This window comes from Crinia signifera, chromosome 11 (genome assembly GCF_055691185.1).
Source record: "Crinia signifera chromosome 11, ASM5569118v1, whole genome shotgun sequence".
Taxonomy (NCBI): domain Eukaryota; kingdom Metazoa; phylum Chordata; class Amphibia; order Anura; family Myobatrachidae; genus Crinia; species Crinia signifera.
The window spans coordinates 35,623,020-35,650,556 of NC_139227.1; the positions used below are offsets into that span (position 1 = coordinate 35,623,020).

Consider the following 27,537-nt stretch of genomic DNA (forward strand, 5'->3'; position numbering starts at 1 on the left):
ATTTCCAAATTATACCTGATAAGCGGATTGTTACATCATATTAAAAAAAGCCATCTTCATACAACTGTGAAAATATGATACATGGAATACAGGAGGCATATTTAAGGCACTCAGGGGCAGATGTACTAAGCCGGTTGAAGTGATAAAGTGGAAGGTGATAATGCAGCAGCCAATCAGCTCCAAACTGTCTTTTTTTCAAACCCAGCCTGTAACTTGACATTTAGGAGCTGATTGGCTGCTTCATTATCACCATCCAATTACTTCTCCAGGCTTAGTACATCTGCCCCTGGGTTTTCCAGAAGGGTTACGGTATAGGGGGTCGACAATGTCTATGTCGACAGTCACTAGGCTGACCACTAATGGTCGACAGTGACAATGTCAACACCTGAAAATGGATCGACATACCATAAGTCGACACAAGTTTTTCACGGGTTTATGGTGTCTAGGATGGTCACCATATAAGTGTACACCTATTCAATGCGGCTGCAGATTGTCGAAAATGGCCACAAATTCATCAATTTAACATTTGTTTTCGCCAACGCTGATTCAACTTTTTTAAAGCGGAATCTGCATTGACGAAAACGGGCGCTAAATTGTCAAATTCCCATCTGTTTTCAGCGTTCGATGGACTATCCAACATGTGAGTCGGATAGTTTGAATAGGTGGAATGTAAGAGGCCAATTGAATGCTATAACTGGCACCCATAAACAGCTTATCCTTTATCGCATTACATCACCAATGGTGCGATTTGTAGGTATCCAGCAATAATGTCAGGGAAGTTGATGATCTGTTGGGATTTGTAGTTCCAGAGCAGCTGGAGAGCCATAGTGGACCTACGTGTGACCTGAACTTTCCTAAACCACGTGTCTCCATCCAGGCTACACTTCCACCACCACACACACTTTTCATATCTCATTATTAAACACGCAGCCAATCATAGCGGCCGTTACCTTTTTCATGGACAGCTGACTGAATACCGTGTAGTATTTGTGAAGACGTAATTTCCGGAGCCATTCCAGTATCTCCTGCTGCTCCTGAGTCTGCGGGCTTGGCACGTTGGAGGAGATCACAGCAGCCGAAGGGGCCTCCACTTGAGCCCGATAGGCTATCGACGAAGAGCTGGAACATGGGGACATGGTCATTGTGGCCCCACTGTGGTGCAATACCATGTTATTGTGAGAAGACTGGATACCGGCCACACCACATATCGGCCTGTGGACAAGAACCCAATGTAGAATGGAAGCTTGAAATAGCAGAAGGTAAAAAATACAGACAGTGAAATCTCTACTCGGGGCATTTGGCAGCTGGCGCCTACATACCGTAAAGATGGGCTCACGGGAGTGTTGACTTTGACATGGGATGGATTGCTGAGACCTGTGGGAAACACAACCAGGTAAGCAGGCCTTGCAAGAACACCACCTGTAGCGTAGGGGAAATGCTGGGGACACTCACTCAGGTTCTGATGCTGTTGGTGGTTTGTTGAATAGCTGAAGAACTTCTTGATAAGGTCACTCTTTAACACTTGGGGGGGCAGAGATAATAAACACCTAAAAAGCAGAACACAACAAGCTCATATATATATAGCCCATACATAGCCCTCAGCTTCAGGAGAAACGTAAACAGGGAGCGCTAATGTATATTTAGCGTAGTCATTGCTAGGATGTAAAAGCTTGTACCGGAGATCTAAATCAAGGTCCACATGGTTCCTGTCCATGGAATAGGAGTCCACGCCCCCACGGTAAGGAATGCATTTCTCCAAATCGTCCGCAAAGAGATGGGAGAGCTGCAAAGACACATGGAGGCTGCTGATTATATCCATGCAGGGTAGATACATCCTGTCGTAACACTAGCCATGCCCGTAGCAGAGGGGTGACGTCATTACCTTAGAAATTAGCTCTGTAACTTCAGCAGAAGATTTGGTTATTAATGACACCGAGGAATCAGACCAAAAAACCTAAAAATAAAAATGATTAAATTAAAAAATAATAAATACAATAATCAGGTGTATACTGTGTAAAATATATGTAAATGCAGTGAAAGGTGGATGTTACGGTAGATGGCAAGAGGCCTTCTTTCCACTGTATTTACATTAATTCACCTTTCACTGTAATGAGTCTCTATGTGACGGAGCCGCTTGGTTCTTTATTTCACGGTATTGATGATGCTATATATCCCATGTATTATTGCGCTACATTTCGAATACTTTTCATGCTTAATACTTGCATCATTGTTCACTACAATGCTTATGAATGTGACATAGGGGCCCATTTATTAATCAATATTTGCAGCAAATTCCCTGGAAGGTTGGCTAGAAATATAAAGTATCCCCCTAATGTAAGACCAAGGGACTGCAGCAGGAATCTCCGAGTCCAGCTGCCACGGCTGGCAGGCTCTGGTGCGATGCAAACAGGACCACGCATCAGACCCGCTGTCATTCACCTGCAATATGGGCTCTTTTCCTGCAATTGATCGCCACAATTCCAGGAAAATAGCCTAAATGGCAGGTAAATTGCCTAGTGTATGGGGGCCTTTATGGTCATGTTACAGGTTAGCAGTGGCGGGCTGGGCAGGGTGCCTTCTGAACCCCAGGCCTGAACAATTTTGCAGAAATAGGGCCACTGTGTTTGCAGATCTGACAGCCGGGAAGGTTTATCTCCTGTCAGTGTCTGGCTGCTGTGTCCAGCAAGCAGCATAAGAAGGGGGCACTATAAGGGGACTCTCCTGCACATCCTGATTATTATTCAGGAACCTGCCATAGGAACCTCTAATTCACAGGTTCCCCCCTAAGCCCCCCCACTACCAGATCAGCCTACTTCCTTATTCCGAGGTAGCTCCGCCCCCAAAGCTGGTCTTCTACTCACTCTCTCTTGCCCCTTTCAGACCGCACTTTGTAAACGGTATATTGCCGTTTTTTTACCGTTTTAAAACGGTAATCTGTGCGGTCTGAAAGGTGCAGGACCACTTAACCGGTTAGAAAATACCGTTTTTTCTGACCGGTTAAAATGCAGGGTCCTACCCGTTTCAGACCCGGTATTTTGTGATCAAAATCGGGTCTGAAACGGTATTTAGGACCCAGCCAATAAATTCAGTGCAGTGAATATTTAATGCGCTCATTAAATATTCATTGCGCAGGAGGCCGCCGCCGCCGCCCCCCCCGCACGCGGGTTAACACATACAAACCCGTTAACCCCTCTGCACCCCCACCCCCATTAACACCCCCCCACATCGCATTGTGTTTAAGAACCCCCCCCCTGAAGCCGGTACCTCCTCACATTGCAGTTGATCGGCAGCCGCAGTACTGTACCACGGCTGGCTTCGCGTATGAAAAAAATAAGGAACTTTCTGAAAATGGCTGCCCCATAGGAAAACCCATTTAAAAAAACTGTCTTTTGTATGGGGGCAGCCATTTTCCGAAAGTCACTTTTCTTATAAGAAAAGTGACTTTCGGAAAATGGCTGCCCCCATACGAAAGACAGTTTTTTTAAATGGGGTTTCCTATGGGGCAGCCATTTTCAGAAAGTTCCTTTTTTTTTTTTTCATACGCGAAGCCAGCCGTGGTACAGTACTGCGGCTGCCGATCAACTGCAACGTGAGGAGGTACCGACTTCACGGGGGGGGGGGGGGGGGGGGGGGGTGTTCTTAAACACAATGCGGGGAGGGGTTAACAGGGTTGGGGGTGCGGAGGGGGGGGGGGTGTCGCTGAAGACTGGCTTTGACCCTGTATTTGGAAGGTTTCCAAAAACGGGTCTGCCAGTGCAAAAAAAACGCACTTAAACGGTAATATACCGTTTAAGAGATGCGGTGTGAAAGGGGTTTTACCTGGCAGACCCGTTTTTGGAAACGTTTCCAAATACAGGGTCAAAGCCAGTTTTGCGGTCTGAAAGCAGCATCTGAGTCTGGTCCCTGCTTCCCCCTGGCACCGCACAGGCTGGAGAAAGCTGAACCTGAGAACAGATGCAGAGAACAACACAGAGGTACCCCTGCACTGCAGTCTTTCTACCTCTCTCTCCCTCACCCCTGCAGTCTCTATATCTCTCCAACGGGTTTCTCACTCTCTCCCTTTCCCCTACAGTCTCTCCCTTGCGGTCTCTCCTGCGGCCTCCCTCGCTGTCTGCCCTGCGGCCTCCCTCGCTGTCTGCCCTGCGGCCTCCCTCGCTGTCTGCCCTGCGGCCTCCCTCGCTCTCTCCCCTGCGGCCTCCCTCGCTCTCTCCCCTGCGGCCTCCCTCGCTCTCTCCCCTGCGGCCTCCCTCGCTCTCTCCCCTGCGGCCTCCCTCGCTCTCCCCCCTGCGGCCTCCCTCGCTCTCTCTCCAGCGGCCTCCCTCGCTCTCTCTCCAGCGGCCTCCCTCGCTCTCTCCCGTGGCCTCCCTCGCTCTCTCCCCTGTAGCCTCCCTCGCTCTCTCCCCTGTAGCCTCCCTCTCTATCTCCCCTGTAGCCTCCCTCTCCACTGCAACCTCTCTCACTATCTTCCTGTCCCCTTTGTTCTCTCGGGCTATGGGGCCCGTTTATTGAAAAATCGCATATGCAGTGCGATCTGGGCATGGTATTAGCACCCAGTATTACATTGCAATATGCAATTCTATTGGCCAGATGTTCATCCCTGTGATGTGCTCCAGGTGCTACTGTGGCTACTGTACATGCACAGTCCCATTGACCGCACATACGCATTGGCCATTGCCAGAGAGGGTTCTGCAGGAACCTTCTGCAGGCTAGCTATGCAATGTGTGGCCCATAACTGTGGGGAATGGTAGCTGCAGGGAACAATTTCCAGGGATTCGTAAATCAGGCAGCATCACATCTGCTGTCTCTCACTAGCTCCCTTTCCTCTGCCGTTTCTTCCTGTCTCCTTTTCCCTAGTACAGTCTCTATCACTCGGGCCACTTGCTTGTGTTTGCCCCCCAGGCTGAAAGTTGCCAGCCAGCCCCTGCAGGCTAGGTTTAAAAAATGTCGGTTAAGAGATGATTGGCTACTGCGTTATCACCTTCCACTTGATCACTTCTCTGCCTTTGTGCCTGTTGAATGGAATATCCCTTTGAAAGCAAAAAGTCCAGGTCCGACCTGGGTTATTGAGCACTGGTGCAGATGTTTTAAGCCTGGTGCAGTGATAAAGTGGGGAAGTGATAAAGTGTTCGGTAGTAATGCACCGGGCAGTCAGCTTCTGTCATTTGGCTAGGCTGGTACGTTTTAACCTTCCACCAGGCTTAATATATAAGCCATATAACAGCTGCTTGAAAATGCGTTCCCACCGCAGACTTGACCCAGGTCCACATGGATGACATCATCTAAGCGCTAGTGATCCGACTCTTAGCGTAACCAGGTCATCTAATACCCCTTTCACACTTGCAAAAATATCCCGTGTTTTTGCACATGTACGCGCATCAACCCGGAATTTAGCTCAGTGTGAAAGGGTCTTGAAAGAATATCCCGGGATGAACATCCCAGGATTTCTACCCAGGTCCTGACCTGGGTAGATTCCGGAATCGACCCGGGATGCGGTCAGTGTGAATGGTCCCGTACCAGGGATTGGGTACACGGACTTTAAAAAAAGCTGCTGATTGGAGCTTTCTTGAGCTCACAAATGCTGATGTCATCTTTCAGAGCCCTGGAGTCCATTTCTAATGACATGCATATGTATTTGCAGGGATTTCCCGGGATCAGTGTGAATGGGGCTGTCCTGGGTCGATCCCAGGTCTGAGTGTAGTGTAGGGTACATTCCCGGGAAGCATCCGGGAACACATTCCCAGGTATGACCAGGCTCTGCGAGTGTGAAAGGGGTATCTCTAGAGTCAGATGACCTGGGTCACAGGGTTCACACTGCAGGCTACCAGGGCCAGTGCCAAATTCAACCCTGGTAGCTACATGGGCCAGGTTCCCAGGGAGACTCTTTCACACCTCGCTTGGACCTGGGCTACCCCGCCAATAACCCTGGGGTATATATCGCTCACATCCATCCCCTTGTGTTGAGTAACAATACCTCAAAACAGCAGTCTGCATTCTTCTCCTTCTTGTGCGTCAATACCTTCATTTCAATTTTTTCAACATTCACTGCGAAGAGAAAAGGGGGAAATAACAATGAAGGGAAACATTCTTATTTTGCACAACCGGATTGTTGCAGAATTCATATTTTACCCCCTTGCCGCAAGTCTAGTCACCACCAAACCAGAGGAGGCAAGCAGGTTTACGGTGGTCGATAGGGGGCGATTCAGGTTAGTTGGCAAAAGCAAACACCTTCTCTAATGGACAAACTATGCTGCACTGCAGGTGGGGAAGATGTGCCATGAGCAGAGAAAGTTAGATTCGGGTGAGTGAATTTGTTTCAATGCAGAGTAAATACTGGCTGCTTTATTTTTAACCACACCAACCAAATCTAACTCTCTGCACATGTTACATCTGCCCCACCCACAGTGCAGCATGATTTTGTCCATTAAAGGAGGAGCTTGCTTTTGCAAACCAACCTGAATCACCCCCATAATCTGTATGTTACCCATCTCGCCCTATGGCTCTACCCTATATCAGGAGTTTGCAGAGCAAGTCGTCTGTTAATGGATGAAATCTACTGTACAAGAACCCCTGCGGAACCCAGAAAGGGTCTCTCTCATTAATACTTTGATATGAAGAGTCTGTGAGCTCATAGGCTCCTGCTGTATCTGTTAAACACATGACCAGCTCCCATGGCGACACATCACTATGCAAGTTGATGGTCTTAATGTATATAGATGTGGAAGAGGCCACAGTGATCTCTTCTGCACAGCAGACGTCCCAGCAGTAACCGCTCCACTGTAGTAATAATAATAATGTGCGTGTGACTCACTGTTCCAGCACAGATGAATCAGCTTCAGTGGAAACTTACTAGAGTTCCATATGGAAGAGACGGACAGAATTTACCATACTAAATTAAAGGCATGTTGAAGGCAAGGATACACTGTTCTGGATGGCGCACCTTTGGGAAACATTTACAATACCAGCTTACTGCTAAACAACGTACAGGACGCGGCGCAGAGGTTATTGGAAAACGTGGAAGACACACAATGGATATGCGGGCCGGATTCCACATCAGTCGGCCCGCAGCAAATCTGCCGTTTGTACGGCACTGCGCATGAGCGAATATACACATGTGCAGGGCCGCTGTGCGAATGCCACACATTTCCAAGCCTAATAAAGGTAGCACTGCTTAGCGAGCGGTACTGAATCAGGCTCACTGTACATTGTCAGAATTGGAGAATATCCATGTACAGCCAGCGGAGTTCAACTTCAGTCGGCAAAACACGAGAGGTTGCGGTTATAGTGGGTTACGGGACAGATGTCTGATGAATGATGGATGATAGCGATTCACAATGATGGGAAAACCAGAGCAATGCGGTGCAGAATACTAAAATGCTATGAAAGACTTGGAAATGTTCCATTCTCTTCCACAGACATGAATAAGTCAATGAGCCAAGAGCTAGCATAGGGCCTGTAATCACCAACCACTCAGAACCAGGAAGTAGCGCAGTGCCTGTGATCACTAAACCGCCCAGAACCAGGAAGTTGCGCAGTGCCTGTAATCACCAACCGCCCAGAACCAGGAAGTTGCGCAGTGCCTGTAATTACCAACTGCCCAGAACCAGGAAGTAGCGCATTGCCTCAAATCTGGCAGCAGCAAAGTGGGCGGCGTGGGCGTAAGCGGTACAGTCAAGCTGCGCAGAGCCAGGGTTGGGAACAGCCGGGCCGTGTCTGTGCGGGTACTCAGACACTGCCCGGCCTTAGACTTAGCATGCATACATAAATGTATACCCACTGAACAACTAAAACTAGTGTTCCCTCTAATCTACTTTTGCAGGGTGCCGCACCTAGAGCATAGTTATTCACCCTTGTGCTCTGCCCAGAACCATTAAAATTAGGTCTTGCCATTTGCTACTTACAAAAACAACCCTCAGCATTCACTACTCCAGGAGCTAGAACTAAACTTGCTGCTATTAGCAGTCGTGGTTATGCGGTCACTGAAATTAGCTGATGTGGCATTGTATAGCCACTAGGGGCATTGTTGTAATGGAAACAACTACATAAAAAAAAAAAAGGCACAGTAGAGAAGGGTGAGCAAATGAAAATGCAGCATATTTCTTACTATTTAAAAGGCCAACGCATAAGCTAACACTGACCATAGAAGCTACAAACACTATTCTACCTGACTTGTAAAAGTTCAACAAAAAGCTAGTGTAATAAATAAAGGAAACCCACAACTAAAATTCACCATACATGTACAAATCAGCTACACAAACCCCGATACGTCAGTAAATGCTGATCAAAGAAAAAGAAGTTAGTGGGGGCACGTGATATCCGCGGTAACACAAAGTAAAATGCTTCCACCCGCATCAGAAACAGCTGTGAGTCGGAGAATGCCTGTCCGTACGACCAGATGTGCTTCTTCAGATAAAATCCACTTCAAAACATGGTCTAGACCTCATGGTGAGAAACCTCCTACAGCAGCTGCACAAGAACATCCTCTGCCATTCAGTGGTGGCTCAGCAGATTATTGGAGAGGACGAATGGGTGGTGAACATGGACACATGCAGGTACCCCGGGCCCTAAACTATGACAAGGTGAAGGGCCCCATATGCTACAACGATAGGTTTACGATATGCTATTTTTGCATAAGATATGGCATGCGATTGATCAAGCCACGTAAATCGCATGTGATACATCTTACGGCAGGCATGTCCAAACTCCGGCCCTCCAGCTGTTGTAAAACTACACATCCCAGCATGCCTTGCCAAAGTTTTTCCATTCCCTAATAGTAAAACTGTAGCAAGGCATGATGGGACTTGTAGTTTCACAACAGCTGGAGGGCCATAGTTTGGGCATGACTGTCTTACGGTATACACTTGTACCATAGATATATTTGATGGGCTGGATTTGTTAGTCAAACTTCCTGCGATATATCACATGCACAAACAACACTCCATTTTTCAGCCGATTCCATGTGATTCCGATAAATTAACCGCACAGTACTAGCGATCTAGGAGCTTCAAACGACACTCACAGGACCGCACATCAGATCAAATGGAAAACGCATACAATTTACACACTATATATTTTCCCGAAAGATCGGAATCACATGAAATTCTGCAAAATCGGTGTAGAGTACGGGGGCCTTTAGAGCGGATATACAACAAAGCCAATGTTGTTTGTATAGACTACTTGAAAACTTTAGGTGCCCATACACGTTTTCACTCGCTTTCACAGTGCGATGCGCGCTCCCTCGGGCATCTCATCGCACAGTAAAAAAAGTATGTGCTGCACAGTCTTTCTGTACTGCCCTCGCATCGCACGCAAAACACATGCGTTGCGTTCCAGCCCATAACGGGTAAGATCATGAACACACCATGTATGGGCACCTTTACTTGTACTTTACAGTACTTTCTTGTACCTTACAGTAGGGTTGCCAATCCCAGGATCGGTGAGATCCCGGTATTTGGCCCCAAAAAGCCCAGGATTTCAATCCCGACCCCGGCGTGAGGCCTGCGTATCGCGACAGTACGATCCCGATAATGTGCGCCCGCGATCCTGATACTACGCGCCCACACTATGCGCCCGTGTGTGCTAAAGGAACTAAGTTTAGATTTTTATGATCTGCTACTTCTCATATATATGTGATCAGGACACAAAATGAGCTAAAGAAAATAAAGGATTATATATATAGCTATAGCAAGTAACAGTGTCAACATGGCATCATCAAGGTTTAATACTACCTACTAAACTGAGGAATTTATATGAGGGGGAGGTGTCACGCTGGATTTCAGTCCTGCAGCTGCAAGCAGAATATACACGACTGGTATATAAGAGTACAAGGTCTAGGGGAAGAGAAGTGTATGAGCTGAAGACACAGAGAAGATACAATGGTACATCCCCATATAGGACTACACGGGTGTCCCAGCCTTATGGATAGGGCCATGACCATTTAAATCCACCCTTGTATAAGAACTAGAAAGTACTGTATGGTGCATTAACATTACTGTTATTTGTACAAACCAGTAGGGTAGAATCCAGAATAGATAGTGACTTGCTGCAGAACACACATAAACAAATGTTAAATGATACGACGACCATACGGGGACGGGACATATTCCCCAAGGGTACACAGGGTCCTATACAGCCAGGGTAAGCGGTAGGACTCCTGAACGACAGGACACTGCCATCTTTGCTGTCAGAAAGGACATTTGTGAGATTAAAGTACCAAATATCAAACTGGAAAGCAATGATGATGAAGGACACTCTCCTGGGCCATGTGAGAGGGTGAAGGGAAATGTATAGTTATGGACAATTTCCAGATGCCAGCAAATCTCTCACAAGTGACTACCACATGCAGTCCTTGAACTCATAAGACTGGTTCCAGCTACATAACAACCAGAATAAGCCGACAGCCCCTGACACCGTGTGTTCGATATCAAGGCTTTGCTTCCTGTTTACATTGCGCAAAGTGTATTCTGCAGCCCAACAAGAGAGTACAAACAGGATTGCACAAATGCGCATTCAGCGTAATCTTGGACAAATACAAAACCTTACTAACGGGAAGCCACAGGAACATAAAAAAATAAGCATTTTCCAGAGTAATTGGATGAGAACATACTTCTTCAATTGGAAGTGTTGGCTCTTAGCTTCATACTCAGAAAATTGCTCATCAGGAAAAAAAAACCCTCATTGCTCAGTGATTTATCCCACAAAGGAGGGGGGGGGGGGGAATCTAGAGAGCATAAAAAATGGAAGAAAAAAAATCCCAACCACAAAGAACAAAACAGAACATATGCTTGCTGTACTGCAACAGATATGGGGGCAATCGGTAATGGTAAAATAGCAATAAATAAAAAATGAAGCAGCGCTGATAATTACAATGTAACTAAATTTATTATACACAATAAAAACAATAAATTAAATTAAAAAGCATTGAAATGAACCAAATGGTGTAAATAATTTTGAATGGACCCAGTATTATAATCACCAGTCGTGTGCGGTAATGGAACCTGCTCTGATCCAGAGGGGTATGAGGAAGTCCTTTTTAGGCCACTTGATGGTATCCTGAAGTTGTGTTTAAGGACTACAACCGATGGCAAGATTGGAATTAGCCTGATCGGGAGTCCCACTGCTGAGAGTGGTCAGGTGTCCAACAAGGATTCTTGGCTTGAGACTTCCAAAGTGATGGGCATCAGATCAGATATTTCGGCAGGTAAGGACAGTCCTTGGTATAGAAGTGGAGGTCCTTGAAGTGATAAGGGTCCAAACAATTTGGTTCATTTCAATGCTTTTTAATTTAATTTATTGTTTTTATTGTGTATAATAAATTTTGTTGCATTGTAATTATCAGCGCTGCTTCATTTTTTCACTTTTTTCCTATCTGGGAGCTGACTACTCCCTTAAGCAGCTGCTGTTTTTGAATAAACCACTCCTGGCAAGCGTTCCATACCAACCTCGGTTGGCTTTTTTCTCTTTTTGTAAAATAGCAATAGCCTGATGGAAATTGACTGAATCCTAATCAGACATGGCGGTTAATGATTCTTTGCAATAACTTGTCAGCAGCATTAGCATGCCCCCTTTTACAAATGCAACCTTATGCTCTGAGCTACAGAACAGCAAGACCCTGTCCAACTCAAGTATCCCCAACAGTGCACTTTTTGCAGGTCTCCACTAAAGTCCACACACACTGGGCGAATATGCCCAGCAATGATTGCGATCATTGCTGGGGGGGGGGGGGGGGGGGGGAAGCCACTGAGAGGCTTTCTCCCCACCCAGCGCCGTCAGCGGGGAGAGGACGGCTTTGCATAGCACAGTGCTATGCAAAGCCGTCCTCAAAGTCGCTCACCTGCTGGTAATACGAGCAGATGAACGGCTTTCCCCGGCAATCTTCTATACATCAAGGTTCTGTATTGTCCTCTGGTATCAGCATAACAGATTGTCCTAGGTCTCATGCAGCATCTTCCAGTAGGGCAATGTGTGGAGAGGTCATTAGTCCATACACCTTAAACGATACATTGCGCGACCACTCCATAATACATCCATCATTAGGGTATATTCAATTATCCACAGCGCGAACACCCCCTCGAGGGGAAAGGCTATTCAATTAAAATGATTTTTTCCCCCGCAGCAAAAATCAGTGATTAACATAGAAAAACTCACCGATTGGGCACAAACATCGGAATCATTGGGTTTTAAGACGCCCATTAACCCCTTCAGTGGTGTTTTTTTTAGGGAGCGCTCCCCACTGGGCGCGTTTTTTCTGGGGAGCGCACATTAAAAAAATAAAAAAAAAACCACCACTACACCCCCCGGGTCCGGGCACTCTACGTGTGTAGGCTGAATGGTCTATCAGCCGCTGACTGGCCCTGCCCCCTCAGCACACCGTGCTGACATGGTGTGCTGAGCGATCTAGCATCACACAGATCGCTCACCAAATCTCCCCGTGTGTAGGCCCCAATGGACTTCTCCTTGCAGCTCTCACACTCAGGAATTCAGTAGCAGGTAAATCTCACAGCTAATTGATTATGCCCCATTGTCTGTTCTGCCTGGAAGTGAACTAAAAATCTTCCTTCGGTTCTCTCTCCCTCTCCTACAGCAGTGAAAGTGTTAACACATCCATGCAGCAGATTAGAGCCAGGATATAAGCAGCAGCTGTTGGGACAGCATGCCTTGGCCTGAAAATGTAATCTATGATAGCATATCACAGTATGGAGATCAGATAACAGGACTGCTAGTGTAATGCAGAGTAGTTGGTGCAATGAAATGCTTGATAAACTTTAGAGAAGATCAGGCAAAGGATTATGGGTACTATAGACCAAACCAGCCCGAATCCAAGTGGTTTAGGGAAACTCTGCTCTCATTACCCCATTCCGGAGCGTCATAAATGCAGGTGCTGCGCTGCAAGCTGAGGTCATCGGATTCTTGCTGTCACTCTAGCCCGAGGGTCCTGTAGGGGCACCAGGAACAATTCCTGCGTACAGCAGCTATGTAGGAGTTTAACGCTGAAATCCGACACATTAAGCATATTTACAGTCCTTATACTCGGAGCAGACGCCCCCGTCATCAAGATAAAATATGATACGAAGGGGTTTAAACAAAGAACTTCATGTTACAGATATAGGCTTATTCTCAGACAACTGCATCTTAATTCTCAATCACTTTTTCAGATATTGCCACCTCTGAGACATGAAGCAGACAGACCAGAAGGGGCAAAGACCCCCCAAAAGAGAGCAGTTAGGAGGGGATATTGTGGATTTGACGGAAAATTTGAAGGAATGTTAATCTTGTTGATCCCCCAAAGAATATGCTGCAGCCACCAAAGTCTTATTCCTGGAATGCGACCATGAGATTGCCACACATGTACTCATGTTACGTACTGGAGATTCCACATATAATGCCACGATTATTGGCTTATGCTAGGAACGGGCAATAACTTAGGCTTGGTTGCAGTTTCTTACAGCCGCACAGAGTACTGTACTAGGTGTATCCAAGGGCCATTCAATGTCTGGGGGGAATGGATTTAGGTGCAAGCAGCTGGGGAGTGGTGCGATTTGCCATGGCGTGTAAGCTGCTGGCAACGGCCCCCAAACTCCCCCGCTTGTAGCCCTTTCTAGTGCTGCACTTGCTAATTTTTGCATGCAGGCCTATTAAGCTGTGAAGACCGAACTGTGTTCATGTTCTTAGGACCTCAGAGACAACAAACAACAGATGGTAAGCTGCCCAGGAGGGTATGATGTCATTAGGTCAACAGTGTCTATAGGTTAACCACTCTCTGGTTGACATGATGAAAAGGTTGACACAAGTTTTTCATGTTTTTTTTTTTTAAATCAACTTGTTCATCTTTTACCGTCCCAGTGGGCATAGAGGGAGAATATAATAGTGGGTCGAGTGCAGCGAGGCACCGCGCCCGAAGCACGACGAGCGCAGCGAGCCATGTGAGGGGACGGTTCTGGGCTATAGGATCGTCCATCTTTAAGTCAACAATACCATGATGCCTAAACATCAACAGGAGTTATTGGTCTTGCTCGACCGCCTTTAGACAGACAGTGATGGGAGATCAACGCCTCTGAATGATCGACGGGAACATGGTCGACACAAGTTTCTCATGTTTTTCTGGTGCCGAATGTCACAGGGGTCATGCAGACTATTATAATCTAACTCTAGGTCCACCTGGATAGTAAAGTATAAACCAAGTGGAGTCGCACCCAAAAAATACATGAAAAACTCAAGTCGAACATGTTAATGTCAACCGTGTTCCCGTCGATCATTCACAAGCGTCGATCTCTCGTCACTGTCTATCTAGACGCCTTCGACCGTTAGAGGTCGATCATGGTATTGTCGCCCTAAACATGATCGATCCGCTGTCTGGATACCGATGGGCTGCAGTACACTTACATGTCGATCTATGCGGACATAGACACCCAAAAAACACATGAAACACTCATGTCCACCTTTTTCCATGTGTCGACCTAACATTACCATCAAACTGATCAGACCACCTGGTCTCCACCAGCCAACTGGAACAGAGGCCACGTAGTTGCTGCAGTCAGATCGTTGTCATATTCCAACCATTTAACAAGCTTATAATAATAGGGTTCGATATTATCAGATCATCAGACATCAGGGCAGCTTTGACGCGGATTACTGTGATACCGAGTCTATAGACTTGCCACCACAAAGCTCTGTGACAACATGTACACGGGATAGAGACACAATCTCTGCCATGCAAAGTTCAACAAAGATAAAAAGGGTGTAATCACCAGTAAAACGCTAACGAGGCACTGAAGGAAGGAACACAAATGAATGTGTACACTGACAGATACATTAGTACCGTCACAAGATTACAAAGCCGGTGTGTTATTTTGTGCATGTTATCCATCATGTCTGCAGGTGTAACAGAATCAAACATTAAAATTAGTGAGCACAAGCTGGACAAAAGGAACGTTTGGGTGACTAAATAAAACTTGAACTTTTATTTATCTGCTACAGTATCCTGCACTCTATTGTTGTGTGTGTGTGTGTGTGTGTGTTTTAGATGTATTTAGGTTTAGACAGAATTGTCTCAGGGCCATCACAATCGGGGCTTTACTCAGATCTGATCGCAGTACAAATTTGTTCTCAAAATGGGCCCAAAAAAAAAAAAAAAGTGTACTGCAGGTGGGGCAGATGTAACATGTGCAGAGAGAGTTAAATTTGGGTGGGGTGTGTTGAAACTGAAAAGTAATTTGCAGTGTAAAAATAATGCAGCCAGTATTTACCCTGCACAGAAACAAAACAACTCAGCATATAATCGCTGGCAATATAGTCGCTGAGCGACCATATTGCCAGCGATTGGAGTGTGCCCCGGCGATAAATCGCTGGGTGCGCGCTCCCATTTTCAGCCCCCTAATGGTCGCTGGTAAGAGGAGCTTGCGTCTCCGACCAGCAACTTCCCCATCTCTGGTCGCAGATGAAAACGGGACACTGAGCAATATGATTGCTGAGCAATATATTGCTCAGCAATCATATTGCTCCGTGTGTACACAGCTTATCTCTCTCTCTGCACATATTACATCTGCCCCACCTGCAGTGCACATGGTTTTGCCAAATTTGAGAACAAATTTGTACTGCGTTCAGATCTGAATAAGTGGACAAACAATTCTAGCACTTAAAGATTTCCTCCAATGAACTTATTACAGTGTTTGTATTTCCAGCAATACCTGGGGTCTGTTATAGTAACACTAATTACTCAGCTTGCCCCGGACAATACAGTACCAGTCTGATGCGGCCACATTACGGGCAGCGTTTAAGTTTTGACACGGGACCAAGACCAAAGCTGGGTACGCACTATACCAGGGATAGCCAACTCCAGTCCTCGAGAGCTACCAACAGTTCATATTTTCCAGCTCACCTCACATGTACACAGGCGCACTCATTACTCACTGACACATTTTAAAAGATCCACATGTGGAGTTAAATACTTCACTTGTGATTCTGTGAGGAGACCTGCTGTTGGCAGCTCTCGAGGACTGGAGTTGGCTCCCCCTGCACTATACAATTCCTCCATGAGCGACATCATTAATAACATTACGGAAACAATCTAGCGCTTACACACTGAAATAATCGTTAACAATATTGTTCAGTGACGTCACCGGGACTCAGAACATGCAGCCTTTGAAGATATAGTCAAACTTTGACCGCCTGTACAAATAACAGGGGTCTTTACTGACTCATGGGGTATGCATCGGAAATTATATAGGGGCCCATTTATCAAGGATTGCATTTACAATGGGATCAGGGCGGAATATTACTGCACAGGATTGCACTGCAAATTGTGATCCTAATGGCAGGATGTATCATCCCTGACGCGCAGGGACAGGTCCCTTCGATATGCTGAGCTGGGTGCCTATAGGGGATGCGGCCAGCGGCGACGCAGCAGGGATCGCGGCAGCCCCCAGAGATTCCTGCTGTGGCCCCTCAGCTGCAAATTTAATGATAAATGGGCCCCATAGTGTGTACACACTAGATGATATGCATAATAAAATTGTGTGTACCCAGTTTACTGCTGCATGCATTCCATTCAATGGATTTGTGGTATACTGTGACAATCATTATATATCCACACTAATGTAAATGCAGGTCCCCATTACCCCAGTGTGTTTGGAGAGTTTGTAGCACACGAGTAAAGCACAACCTATGAAATACTTTTCTCTATTGCCATCCAGTTTGAGGGTCAGAATTAGCGCAACTTTCCAAACATCAAATACAATTCAATGACTCCGTAATGCTCTGTAGTCCCTGGAATGCCGTAATCAGCCACTGTAATATTAATTCCAGATTCTGTTTTTGATACATTTAAATTACAATTACATTTAAAACATATCAAGTTGTATCGTTTCCCAGCTTCCTGATACAGTATTTGGACGTCTGAATGTCATCATCTGGTGACTGGGAGCTGCCATGATGTGTGGGATGTGCAGAGAGCACAACAAAAAACAGACAGGATAAGCTCTATGTACAAAGGGTACACGGTGGAAAGAGAACATTTCCTCACCTTTGGAGTGCTTTCCGGAAGGCCGCTTGGGTAACGAATCTTCTATGGAATGTGCTGATATGTGTAGTGCATTTGCTAAGCTGTTACCGACGCTGCTTATAGGGGTCTCCGTTCTGGGAGTCAGCTGTGACAGAGCAGATACACAATGTGACCATCTAAATATGCCAACGTGCAGTCAAAAACAACTTTGCTTTGCGGTGAACATGGTAATTGGTGCCAATCACTGTAGGACCTGTGCGGGGAAAGGTCACAAGAGTATGTACTGGTTGTGGTACAACACACAGAGGCAGCTGCGCTCACAGTCCTTTGTGGCGCTGCAAATTGTACTTGAGCGGGAGTACAGAAGTTTCACCTACAGTAAATGTGAGGATGGGAGAATGCCAATGTGCCCGTATTATTAGTTAAAAGCACTTTAAGGGTAGTAATATAAGCATGATTGGAAAGCACCATATTTAAAGTTACGCATTCTTCCGTCCACATACTGTCCATGAAATGACTACTTTCTCTTATGTGGGTAGCATATTTCGTATGAGGTGCTTAGTAGCCACAACAGTAGAATATGCCATCACAGAAAGACTAAAAGATTTTAAAGAGCGCTTGGTGCAAAAAAGGGAAGTTATTGTGCAAGTGATTAAAAAGGGGGTTAGGGAGTGGTATTGATACTGAGTGGTACCTGTGAACAAAAGGGGTGAATATAAAATGTTTACACCTTTTTGGGGAATGTTTGGTGGTTTGATAAAAAGAGTGTGTCCAGCTTACTTTCCCTATGTAACCCCCTACCTCTACTCCAGATCGGTGTATCTCCTGCTGTTGTTATGATGGAAATATCATCCAGTTCTGGGGCAGCCGCTAGTTAAGTGTTTGCGGCTGTGTTGCTCGAGGCTGGGGTGCCGGGTTGCCAATGCTGAGGTTTTTATAGGGAAAACTTTATTGGTAAAACTGAAATGGATTTCCGGAAGTGGTGTTAAAAATGGTGGGAAGCACATGTTACTTTTGGTGGCCATGTTTTGGCATGTGCTTCCCACCCTTTTTAACACCACTTCCGGAAATCCATTTCCGTTTTACCAATAAAGTTTTCCCTATAAAAACCCCACACAGTTGGGACACAGACCATCCTTGAAAAAGTGCGCTAGTCGCACGAAACGCGTTGGACCGAAGAGACCACACCAGCCTGCTGACCCGACACCCGACCTGAAACATCCACTCGCGGCCGCGGCATCACTTCCGGCGACTTCCGGTACTCGGCGGGAGAAGACGCCAGGCATCAAGCCACGTGGAACACAGCCGCAACATAACAACAAGCGGCTGTCTCAGCATTGGCAGCCCGGTACCCCAGCCTCGAGCAACACAGCCGCAAACACTAACTAGCGGCTGCCCCAGAACTGGATGATATCTCCGTCATAACAACAGCAGGAGATACACCGATCTGGAGTAGAGGTAGGGTTACATAGGGAAAGTAAGCTGGACACACTCTTTTTATCAAACCACCAAACATTCCCCAAAAGGGTGTAAACATTTTATATTAACCCCTTTTGTTCACAGGTACCACTCAGTATCAATATCACTCCCTATCCCCCTGTTTAATCACTTGCACAATAACTTCCCTTTTTTCCACCAAGCGCTCTTTAAAATCTTTTTGTCAACTTCATATTAATAAGAGCTGCTCTTTCTAGCGCAGTAACCATTACCCCAATCTAAACCATCACAGAAAGACTACCTGCTCCATACAGTTTTTAAGGGCGCTAGTTCATTGTTTCCCCCCTCCCTGCACCTGTGCACACCTGTCAGGCATTATTCGATTGTCTCTGCTGATGGGAGTGCTAACATTAGATCAGCTCGCTAACCCCTGGGTGTGGCAAGCTGGAATGTGTGAAAGTCACCTGAATGAGCTCTCAGACAGGACTTTCCGCATGGTTCCCATTAGTTTGGTTGGGTTTTGCCTCAATGACAGAACCTACAACTCTTTAGACAAAAATTTATCACACACACACACACAGGGACTTGCCGGACCTCAGGCTGAAATGTCTAATTAATCAGCAATATACTGTCATATGTTACTACTCATGCAGTATAGTTAGAGGCCATGCAATGGCAATAAGTGCTGCACTGTGTAAATGAGGAGCTGTCACTTTGGAGCAGGAGCAGATGTGCTACATACCAGGACAAGAGAGTACATGCTTCCACTCATACCTGTAGCACATTCTCCAATGCTATGTATAGTAAGGAAAGCCTGACTGCCAAACCGGTGGCATTTTCCTTACAGACAGACCTCCAGTGGAGCGCTGCTTTGATTACAGCCTCTTCTTTCACCAAGGTCACATGGGCCACAAGGCTGACCCGGTGGATATTAGCTGGCACGTTCATTTCAAATAGTCAATTATCAATGGAAGAAAGAATACAAGGGCCAACTAGAGCTTATTAGCCGGTGACTCCATGCCTTATTCAATGAGCCTTAGTGAAAGTGTAACTAAGGCATGGCCAAACTGTGCTCCTCCAGCTGTTGTGAAACTACACATCCCAGCATGCCTTGCCATAGTTTTAGCATTCCCTAATAGCAAAACTGTGGCAAGGCATGATGGGACTTGTAGTTCCACAACAGCTTGAGGGCCATAGTTTGGCCAAGCCTGGTGTAACTGGTCTACACGTGGCGTTGGTGGCCAACTACGGATACCATTAAAATGATGTCATGACATTAGTTCCTACAGAACAGATATGCCAATATTAGGGATATGTTGGGACAGAGGAACATAGGGGCAAAATATTTTTAATTATATTAATTACTGCAGCTTCTGTTGGAAGACAAATGGCGTAAACATCTCTGCCAGCCATAGACATTCTGGACCGTGAGTTGGACACAAAGCTTAGGCAAATATTGTGCCGCCTTCATGCATACGCATGGCTCAGAAATCAGTAACTGCACCTTAACCATACTGGGGCCCCGAACAGTCGTGCCATCTCTGCCTACATAGCTCAAGTGAGCTTGTAAGCCGGGTTACACAACCCATGATGTGCATCTGTGCCACGTGTGTGGTATCTGCCAAGTGAGACCCACTTGGTAGAGAGAGAACCACGCACTCTTATGTCATGGTGCGTGCGCTGCTGACTGTGGGGAAAGCATGCACTTTTGAACCTGCTCACAACCCTGAGCCCACTGTACCTTTGGGGACATACCCATCATCATCAGCACCACGGTAATGAGGGGAACATGTATGTAAGACAGATATTCAGGCAGGAATCAGGGTGACAATGGCAGAGATGTATCTAACTTTCTAAAGAGTAGAAAAAAGAAAAGTGGAGAGGTTGCCCCTAGCAACCAATGAGCTTCTAGACAGCATTCCTCAAACACATCTTCACTGGACCACTTCTTAACTCTTATGAGAGAGCAGCAGTGATACATTGTTACATTATATCAGCTATCAGTACCTTGGGGGGGCAGCATCCCTGACTGGTGCTGCTGCCGGTGCTGGGGTGCCGGCCCTGGATATGGGACAGCTCCTTCCTCAGCAGCTGCTTCTGGTGGAAGCTGAAGGCCGGGTGGATGGTGGCCATGGTGAAGAGCAGCAGGAACTCGTCCCCGGTGCGGCCGTCGTTTAGCTGCAGGCCCAGGTTGTTGATGATGGAGTCGATGTGGGTGAGGGTCCGGCACAGCACTCCCGCCGCCTCCCGGTTGTCGGAGGCCAGCAGGGCCAGGGAGAGCAGCAGCTTGCTCCGCACCACCTCGTCCGTCAGGTTGGTGAGGCTGGCCAGGTCGGCCGGGTTGTTGGCCTTGATCTCAGAGTCCCGCAGCGAGTGGTAGTCCTTGCGGGCCAGGTCCTCCAGGCAGGAGCCCAGGAAGCGCAGCTCCAGCGGGATGCACAGGTCCAGCAGGCCGCACAGGAACTCGATGCGCTGGGAGGAGGTGAGCTCGGAGAACCAGCGGTACACGCCGTCCCTCTGCAGGGGGCAGCGCTGCTTCTCCACCATGGTGCCCCGGGGGGAGATAACGGGACACACCCGGCAGATCCCCGATCCCTGCTGCTGCCGCTGGGATACACGTAGACACCGCCTCCCGGCCTGGCTCTGCCCGCCTTCTCCACTCCTCCCTCCGGAGTCCGGGGGGCGCTCAGCAGCAAGGCCTGGGCCGCTCCCGCAGCATCCTCCGGCCCACTCAGCTGCCGCCTGCGGAGAGAAGAGACGCAGCGGTCACACGGGGAAACAACGAGAGCAACCACCCGCCGGCTCCTGCATGTCACCCGCACAGTCACTACCGGCTCCTTCATGTCACCCGCATAGTCACACCCGGACCAAACGTGTCACCCGCACAATCACCCCCGGCTCCTTCATGTCACCCGCAGTGTCATACCCGGACCATGCGTGTCACCCGCACAGTCACACCCGGCTCCTGCATGTCACCCGCACAGTCACACCCGGACCAAACGTGTCACCCGCACAATCACCCCCGGCTCCTTCATGTCACCCGCAGTGTCATACCCGGACCATGCGTGTCACCCGCACAATCACCCCCGGCGGCGGCTCCTGCATGTCTCCCCCGCATATGTCACTCACTATCTCCCACACATACCTGCCGTCCCTTTCACAGGTGTCACCCACCGTAACCTGCCATCCCTCTCACGGGTGTCACCCACCATAACCTGTGGCTGTCTCACAGGCGTCACCCGCTATAACCAGGTTGGGATCATTTGGTCTACAGCATGTTGGTCGACAAGCATTAGGTCGACACCACTAAGCTGACATGGGGAAAGGTCAACATGGCTCTAGGTCAACAGTCAAAAGGTCAGCATGGGGTTTTTCACCATTTTTTGAACCGAATGTCAACATAGTCGACATGGACACAGTTTGAAGTGCACCACGCATTTTATTCTCCCTCCCACCTAATGCTTGTGTCGACCAACATGCTGTAGACCAAATTACCATATCCCCTATAACCAGCTGGCTGTCTCACAGGAGTCACCCGCTATAACCTGCTGGCTGGCTCACAGGCATCACCCTCTATAACCTGCTTGCTGGCTCACAGGCGTGTCGCCTATAACCTGCTGGCTGTCTCACAGGCATCATTCACTGTAACCCGCTGGCTGGCTCACAGGCGCCACCCGCTATAACCTGCTGGCTGCACCCGCTATAACCTGCTGGCTGTCTCACAGGCGTCATTCACTATAACCCGCTGGCTGGCTCACAGGCATCACCTGCTATAACCCGCTGGCTGGCTCACAGGCATCACCTGCTATAACCCGCTGGCTGCCTCACAGGCATCACCCGTTATAACTTGCTGGCTGGCTGGCTCACAGGCATCAAACGTTATAACCCGCTGGCTGGCACACAGGCTTCACCCGCTATAACCCGCTGGCTGGCTCACAGGCGTAACCCGCTATAACCCGCTGGCTGGCTCACAGGCGTCACCCGCTATAACCTGCTGGCTCACAGGTGTCACCTGCTATAACCTGATGGCTCACAGGGGTCACCCGCTATACCCTGCTGGCACACAGCCGTCACCCGCTATAACCCGCTGGCTGGCTCACAGGCATCACCCGCTATAACCTGCTGGCTCACAGGCGTCTCCCGCTATAGCCTGCTGGCTCACAGGCCTCACCCGCTATAACCTGCTGGCTCACAGGCGTCTCCCCATGCTAGCCTTCTACAAGGCATCTCCCACTGGCTGGCTACCAGGTATTACTCAATATCAGCCAATATCGCCTCCCAGTCACAGGAACATCCTACTGGTGCCAATGTCCCTAAACCAGGATTTCTCAAACTCGGTCCTCAGGACCTCACATAGTTCACGGTTTCCAGGTTACCTAACAGGTGCATTCATTACTCATTGACACATTTTAAAACATCCACAGGTGGAGCTAATTATTTCACTTGTTGTTCTGTGAGGAGACCTGCAAAACATGCACTGTGTGGGGTCCTGAGGACCGAGTTTGAGAACCTGTGCCCTATACCCATAGCAGTAATAGTACATATATTAGGGGAGTTCAAGCACTCACAGATGGTTTCCTATGCCCAACCCTGCTTGTGCCAGTATCTCATGTTGGACGTTGGAAGTATTTCCCAAATTTCTAGAAATAATGGCTGCTAACGTTAGTGCTGTATGTACTAAGTGCCAGCCTTTGGGCGCTGCAGATCCTTTATAACTGCTATAATGATAAATGAGTAACTGTTCTGACAATCGCAGATACATTGCGTGCACTTAGTGGGTGCAGCACACAGTAACATGAACCCTAAATGATAGGGCTGCAGGCCAAATACTTTTATATCAGTCATGAGACTAAGGCGGTGAGTAATCTAACTAATGCAAATGTATATTATACTGTATCATCAGCAACTGTGCTAGGAGAAGACTGAAGATATGACTGGGAATACAGCACACATCCATAGAGCCAGTATCTACACTAGCGCAAACTGATCGCTATAAAGTTATTCTGCATAGAAATCTATAGCCATATTTATGGTGTACTTTTCGCTTATATACAGAGGGAAGCGGTCATCTATTAGAATGAACTTAGGTCTACAGTCATTAGGTCGACCCCACTAGGTCGACTGGCAGGAAGGTCGACCTGACTTAAGGTCGACATGGGCCAAGGTCGACCTGACTTAAGGTCGAATTTGCATAAAGGTCGACATGAGGACAGTCGACTGGTCATAAGGTCGACATGGGGTTTTTCACTGTTTTTTGAGCCGACATGTGCCGACAGGCGGTATTTCATGCCCTACCATCCACTAGGGCGTGGAGGAGGTTATTAAAGCGGTGGCGAGCGAAGCGAGCCACCGTGCCCGAAGCATTGCGAGCGAGGCGAGCGATGCGAGGGTCCGATTCTCATTGCCAACTGTGTCCATGTCGACTGTGTCGACATTCGGATAAAAAAACAGTGAAAACCCCATGTCTACCTTATGACCAGTTGACCTTCCTCATGTCGACCTTTATGCAAATTCGACCTTAAGTCATGTCAACATTGGCCCATGTCGACCTTAAATCAGTTCGACCTTCCTTCGAAGTTCATTCTGACAGATGTACCGATTCCTATACAGATTAGGGCTCCTTATATCAGCTCCTAACTTAAGGCCCCCACACATTAGAGCAATTCAGATGCAATTTGGGCTCTTTTCATGTGATTGCGGCGTTCAATGCACCCAAATTGCATATGAATGACAGCCAGTCTGATGCAATGTATGGTCCCATGCGCATGGCACCGGAGCCTTCAAGTCCCCCAGCTGCAGAAGCAATCAATTGTATTGCTTCCTTGCAGGCTTAGCTGGGATCGCATGCAAAAGGAATGCATGTTATACGATAGTATGCAATGCTGCTGAACGGGAAGGTCATGGGCAGCTCAAGGTGGATCGCAGGCGACTTCTATGGTTATGTACCCTGTACTCGTCCTCTATCGTATTCAACTGTAGTCATCGTTTCCCGTTTTGGTTATTAGTTTATGTACTCTGAAATTGGGTGCAACAGATCCTTTATTTAACGGTCTCCTGTTTGTTCATGGGAAGAATTCTGATTGCCATCAGATTTTCCTTGATTTTATATTGAAATTAAACTGTAATGACATCTATGGAGAAGTACTGCTTATCAGTATTGACATTTATATGACCTTCCTAGACAGGCTTCCCCAGGAGTTCCCACTGGAGCCAGAGAATTCCACCGTGAGTACAATTATAAGTCACAGTGCACAGTCTGCACTCCTGCATTCTGAACTACTAGCTCTGTATGGAGATTTCTGCAGGAATGTGCTATGACAGTTGCACACGTGTGTAAACACACTTGTACAAGAATAAAATCATTTTCTTTAAAGGCATTTCTATGTACTATCTTAAAGTCAAGACAATGGAATCTTTAAAGGTACATACACACGGGCATAAAATCGCTGGCAATATGGTCGCTGAGCGACCATATTGCCAGTGATTAGAGTGTGCACCGACGATAAATCGCCAGGTGCGCGCTCCCGTTTTCAGTCCCCTAATGGTCGCTGGTGGGAGGAGCATGCTCCTCCCACCAGCGACTTCCCCTGCCTCTTCTCCCGGCAGTGTGACATTTTCATCGGCGACCATCTCTGGTCTCTGATGAAAACGGAAAACACTGAGCAATATATTGGCAGCGATCATATTGCTCCGTGTGTACACAGCTTTAAGGTGCCCACTAACTAGAACGATTTTTTGACCGATTGCCCGATTTTCGATAAATCGGCCGATATATCGTCCGATGCGCGCTCACGTGGATCTTTTGCTAAATCTTCTGATCTTACGTGCTGCATGAAAGATCAGAAGAGGTACTTGTGTATTAATACAGCGCCCATTGCGTCACATCGCATACCACTAATTAAGGTATGCGATGGGACCCGATTTCAGCCTTTCCCCGGGATGAGTGTACAATTTTAATATCGCGTTGCATCGCATGCCATTATAAAGGCATGCAATGCGACGCAATATCCATGTTAAATGCCCACCCAGACCCGATTTTTAATTGTATCCCCACCCTGATGGGTAACAACTATGTAAAATGCCACCCCACTATCAACGCCAACCCAAAGCGTGGTGAGCGCAGCGAGCCCACAAGGGGCAGCGGTATGCATCCTCCAAACTTTTTCATACCCCCACTATCCACGTCGGCGTGGAGTTGATGTTATATAGTGTGGCGAGCCACCGAGCCCGAAGCGTGGCGAGCCCCGCGCATTACTTCACAAGTATTACGCGTCCCCTCGCTGCGCTCACCACGCTTCGGGCTCGGTGGCTCGCCACACTATATAAAATCAACTCCACGCCGACGTGGATAGTGGGGGTATGAAAAGGTCGGAGGACGCATACCGCTGCGCTCGCCACGCTATGGGTTGGCGTTGATAGTGGGGTGGCGTTAACAATGGGGGGGCATTGTACATAGTCATTACCCATCAGGGTGGGTGTACAATCTAAAATCAGGCCGGGGGGGGGGGCATTTAACATAGGAATCAGGCATCTGGGTGCCTGTACAATTAAAAATCGGGTACAATCGCATCGCATGCAATGCGATTTTGTGGTTGTACAATGCCCTGCGATGGAAATCGGGGGCTCCGTGATAATACACAAGTACCTCAGAAGATTTAACAAAAGATCCATAGGAACACACACGGGATCTTAAGAAAAAACTTTGGTAAAGATGTGCGATTGCCTGAAATCTTTTGTCCAGGACAGGCAAAAGATTTGACGGCTAATTTATGCGCAGATCTTTCTAGTAGTTTTAAAACATATTGTAATCATGCAGGAACCACATGGAGACGACAATGGCCCACCATACAGCGCTAGTTCTTTATAATGGTAAATGATATTATAGCCCCTACATTCTGTATCATTAACATGCTATCCTTGCATCACCCTCCCATCCCCGGTCACCCATATTTGCCGTGATGTACCAAAGGCTCCTAGAGAATTATGGAGGTTACAGATCCACTGACATAGCAGACAATTTGGTAAGTATATAGCCTCTGGGTCATGCCCCCCTAGTGTCAAAACAGGGGCGTGCCTCGCCCACCCCCCCCCCCCTGAAAAAATTTGGCGCGCCTGCAGCGCACATCATTCCGTCCCTCCTCCGTCTCCCGGAAAGTTTTTAGGTATGCGGTTCCTGCAATTACCATAACATATTACCCAACTTAGGAACCAAGAGACCCTGACTTGCCTCCGGTGCTCAGCCAGTTGACAGTGGCAGGCAGCAGCATGTCAGTGCGTCCAGCGGGTGCTGGCGCCCACAGAGACCCCACTAGGGCTTGCTCCCCCAAGCAGCAGCTGGGGCTGCCTTAAAGTAGTTACGCCACTGGTGTAGACACGGTCGCCCCATTGCACTCCACACGCTGTAGTGTACAGAGAGTTACCCCATGGCACCCCACACCTGTTACACATTACAGTGATCATCTGATAAGGGGAGACCCGGGTCTCTCACTCGGGGTGTGTCACGTGCTGGGCATTTACCAGCCAGTGGGCGGGGTTAGTATGCAATAGCTGTCAGACTTTTCCCCGCCTCCCCACGGGCGTTGGTAACTACCCTATCCCTGACCCCCTCCCACACCAACTATAGAGGGAGGCCACAGCCCGGCACACGGGTGACAGCCCCGCTCCTCTCCGGTCGGTTCCCCCTCACACGCAGGACGAACAACATCAACAAACCCCAAGTGAGGCGAGTGGTCCCCGGGGAACCGTCGTCCTGGCTACCGGTTGTCTCCGGTTTCCCCGGTGCTCGCAGTGTCGGAGGTTACGTTCCCCTCGCACAGGATCCGCTACAAGTGACGCACCGCCCTTCGCACACTGCGCCGAGGGACACCATTGGCCAGCTTGTGAGGCGGCACCGCCTACATCGTAGCTGGGACTCGTTTTATTCATTGCTGAGAACTGTCAATCTCTGGACCTCCGTAAACTACGGCCGGGGGGGAGAAAGCGCTGTCGTGGATGGCCGGGGGAGCTGTCAATCAGCGGATAGGGCGGGACCAGAAACTCTTGTGCCCGCCCAGGTACGTCATATAAAGGAAGTTCATTGGTCAGTTTGGGCGCCGCTCAAAACA

The 27,537-nt window shown here is 47.9% G+C and overlaps 1 protein-coding gene across 2 annotated transcripts in view; it reads right to left on the bottom strand.

Moving 5' to 3' along the window:
- The window catches only part of ZCCHC14 (zinc finger CCHC-type containing 14), a 39,891-nt gene extending 12,606 nt beyond the window's left edge, over positions 1 to 27,285 (bottom strand). For both annotated transcript variants that reach the window (XM_083163872.1, XM_083163871.1), the window contains exons 1-9: positions 27,146 to 27,285; positions 20,441 to 21,175; positions 17,018 to 17,141; positions 5,972 to 6,042; positions 1,883 to 1,954; positions 1,677 to 1,783; positions 1,453 to 1,547; positions 1,320 to 1,374; positions 951 to 1,212 (exon numbers count right to left, since the gene is read on the bottom strand). In XM_083163872.1, coding sequence (XP_083019998.1) covers positions 951 to 1,212; positions 1,320 to 1,374; positions 1,453 to 1,547; positions 1,677 to 1,783; positions 1,883 to 1,954; positions 5,972 to 6,042; positions 17,018 to 17,141; positions 20,441 to 20,980 — 1,326 coding nt within the window. In that variant the 5' untranslated portion in view covers positions 20,981 to 21,175; positions 27,146 to 27,285. The remainder of the gene's footprint in view (positions 1 to 950; positions 1,213 to 1,319; positions 1,375 to 1,452; positions 1,548 to 1,676; positions 1,784 to 1,882; positions 1,955 to 5,971; positions 6,043 to 17,017; positions 17,142 to 20,440; positions 21,176 to 27,145) is intronic.
- Between the last annotated feature and the right edge of the window lie 252 nt (positions 27,286 to 27,537).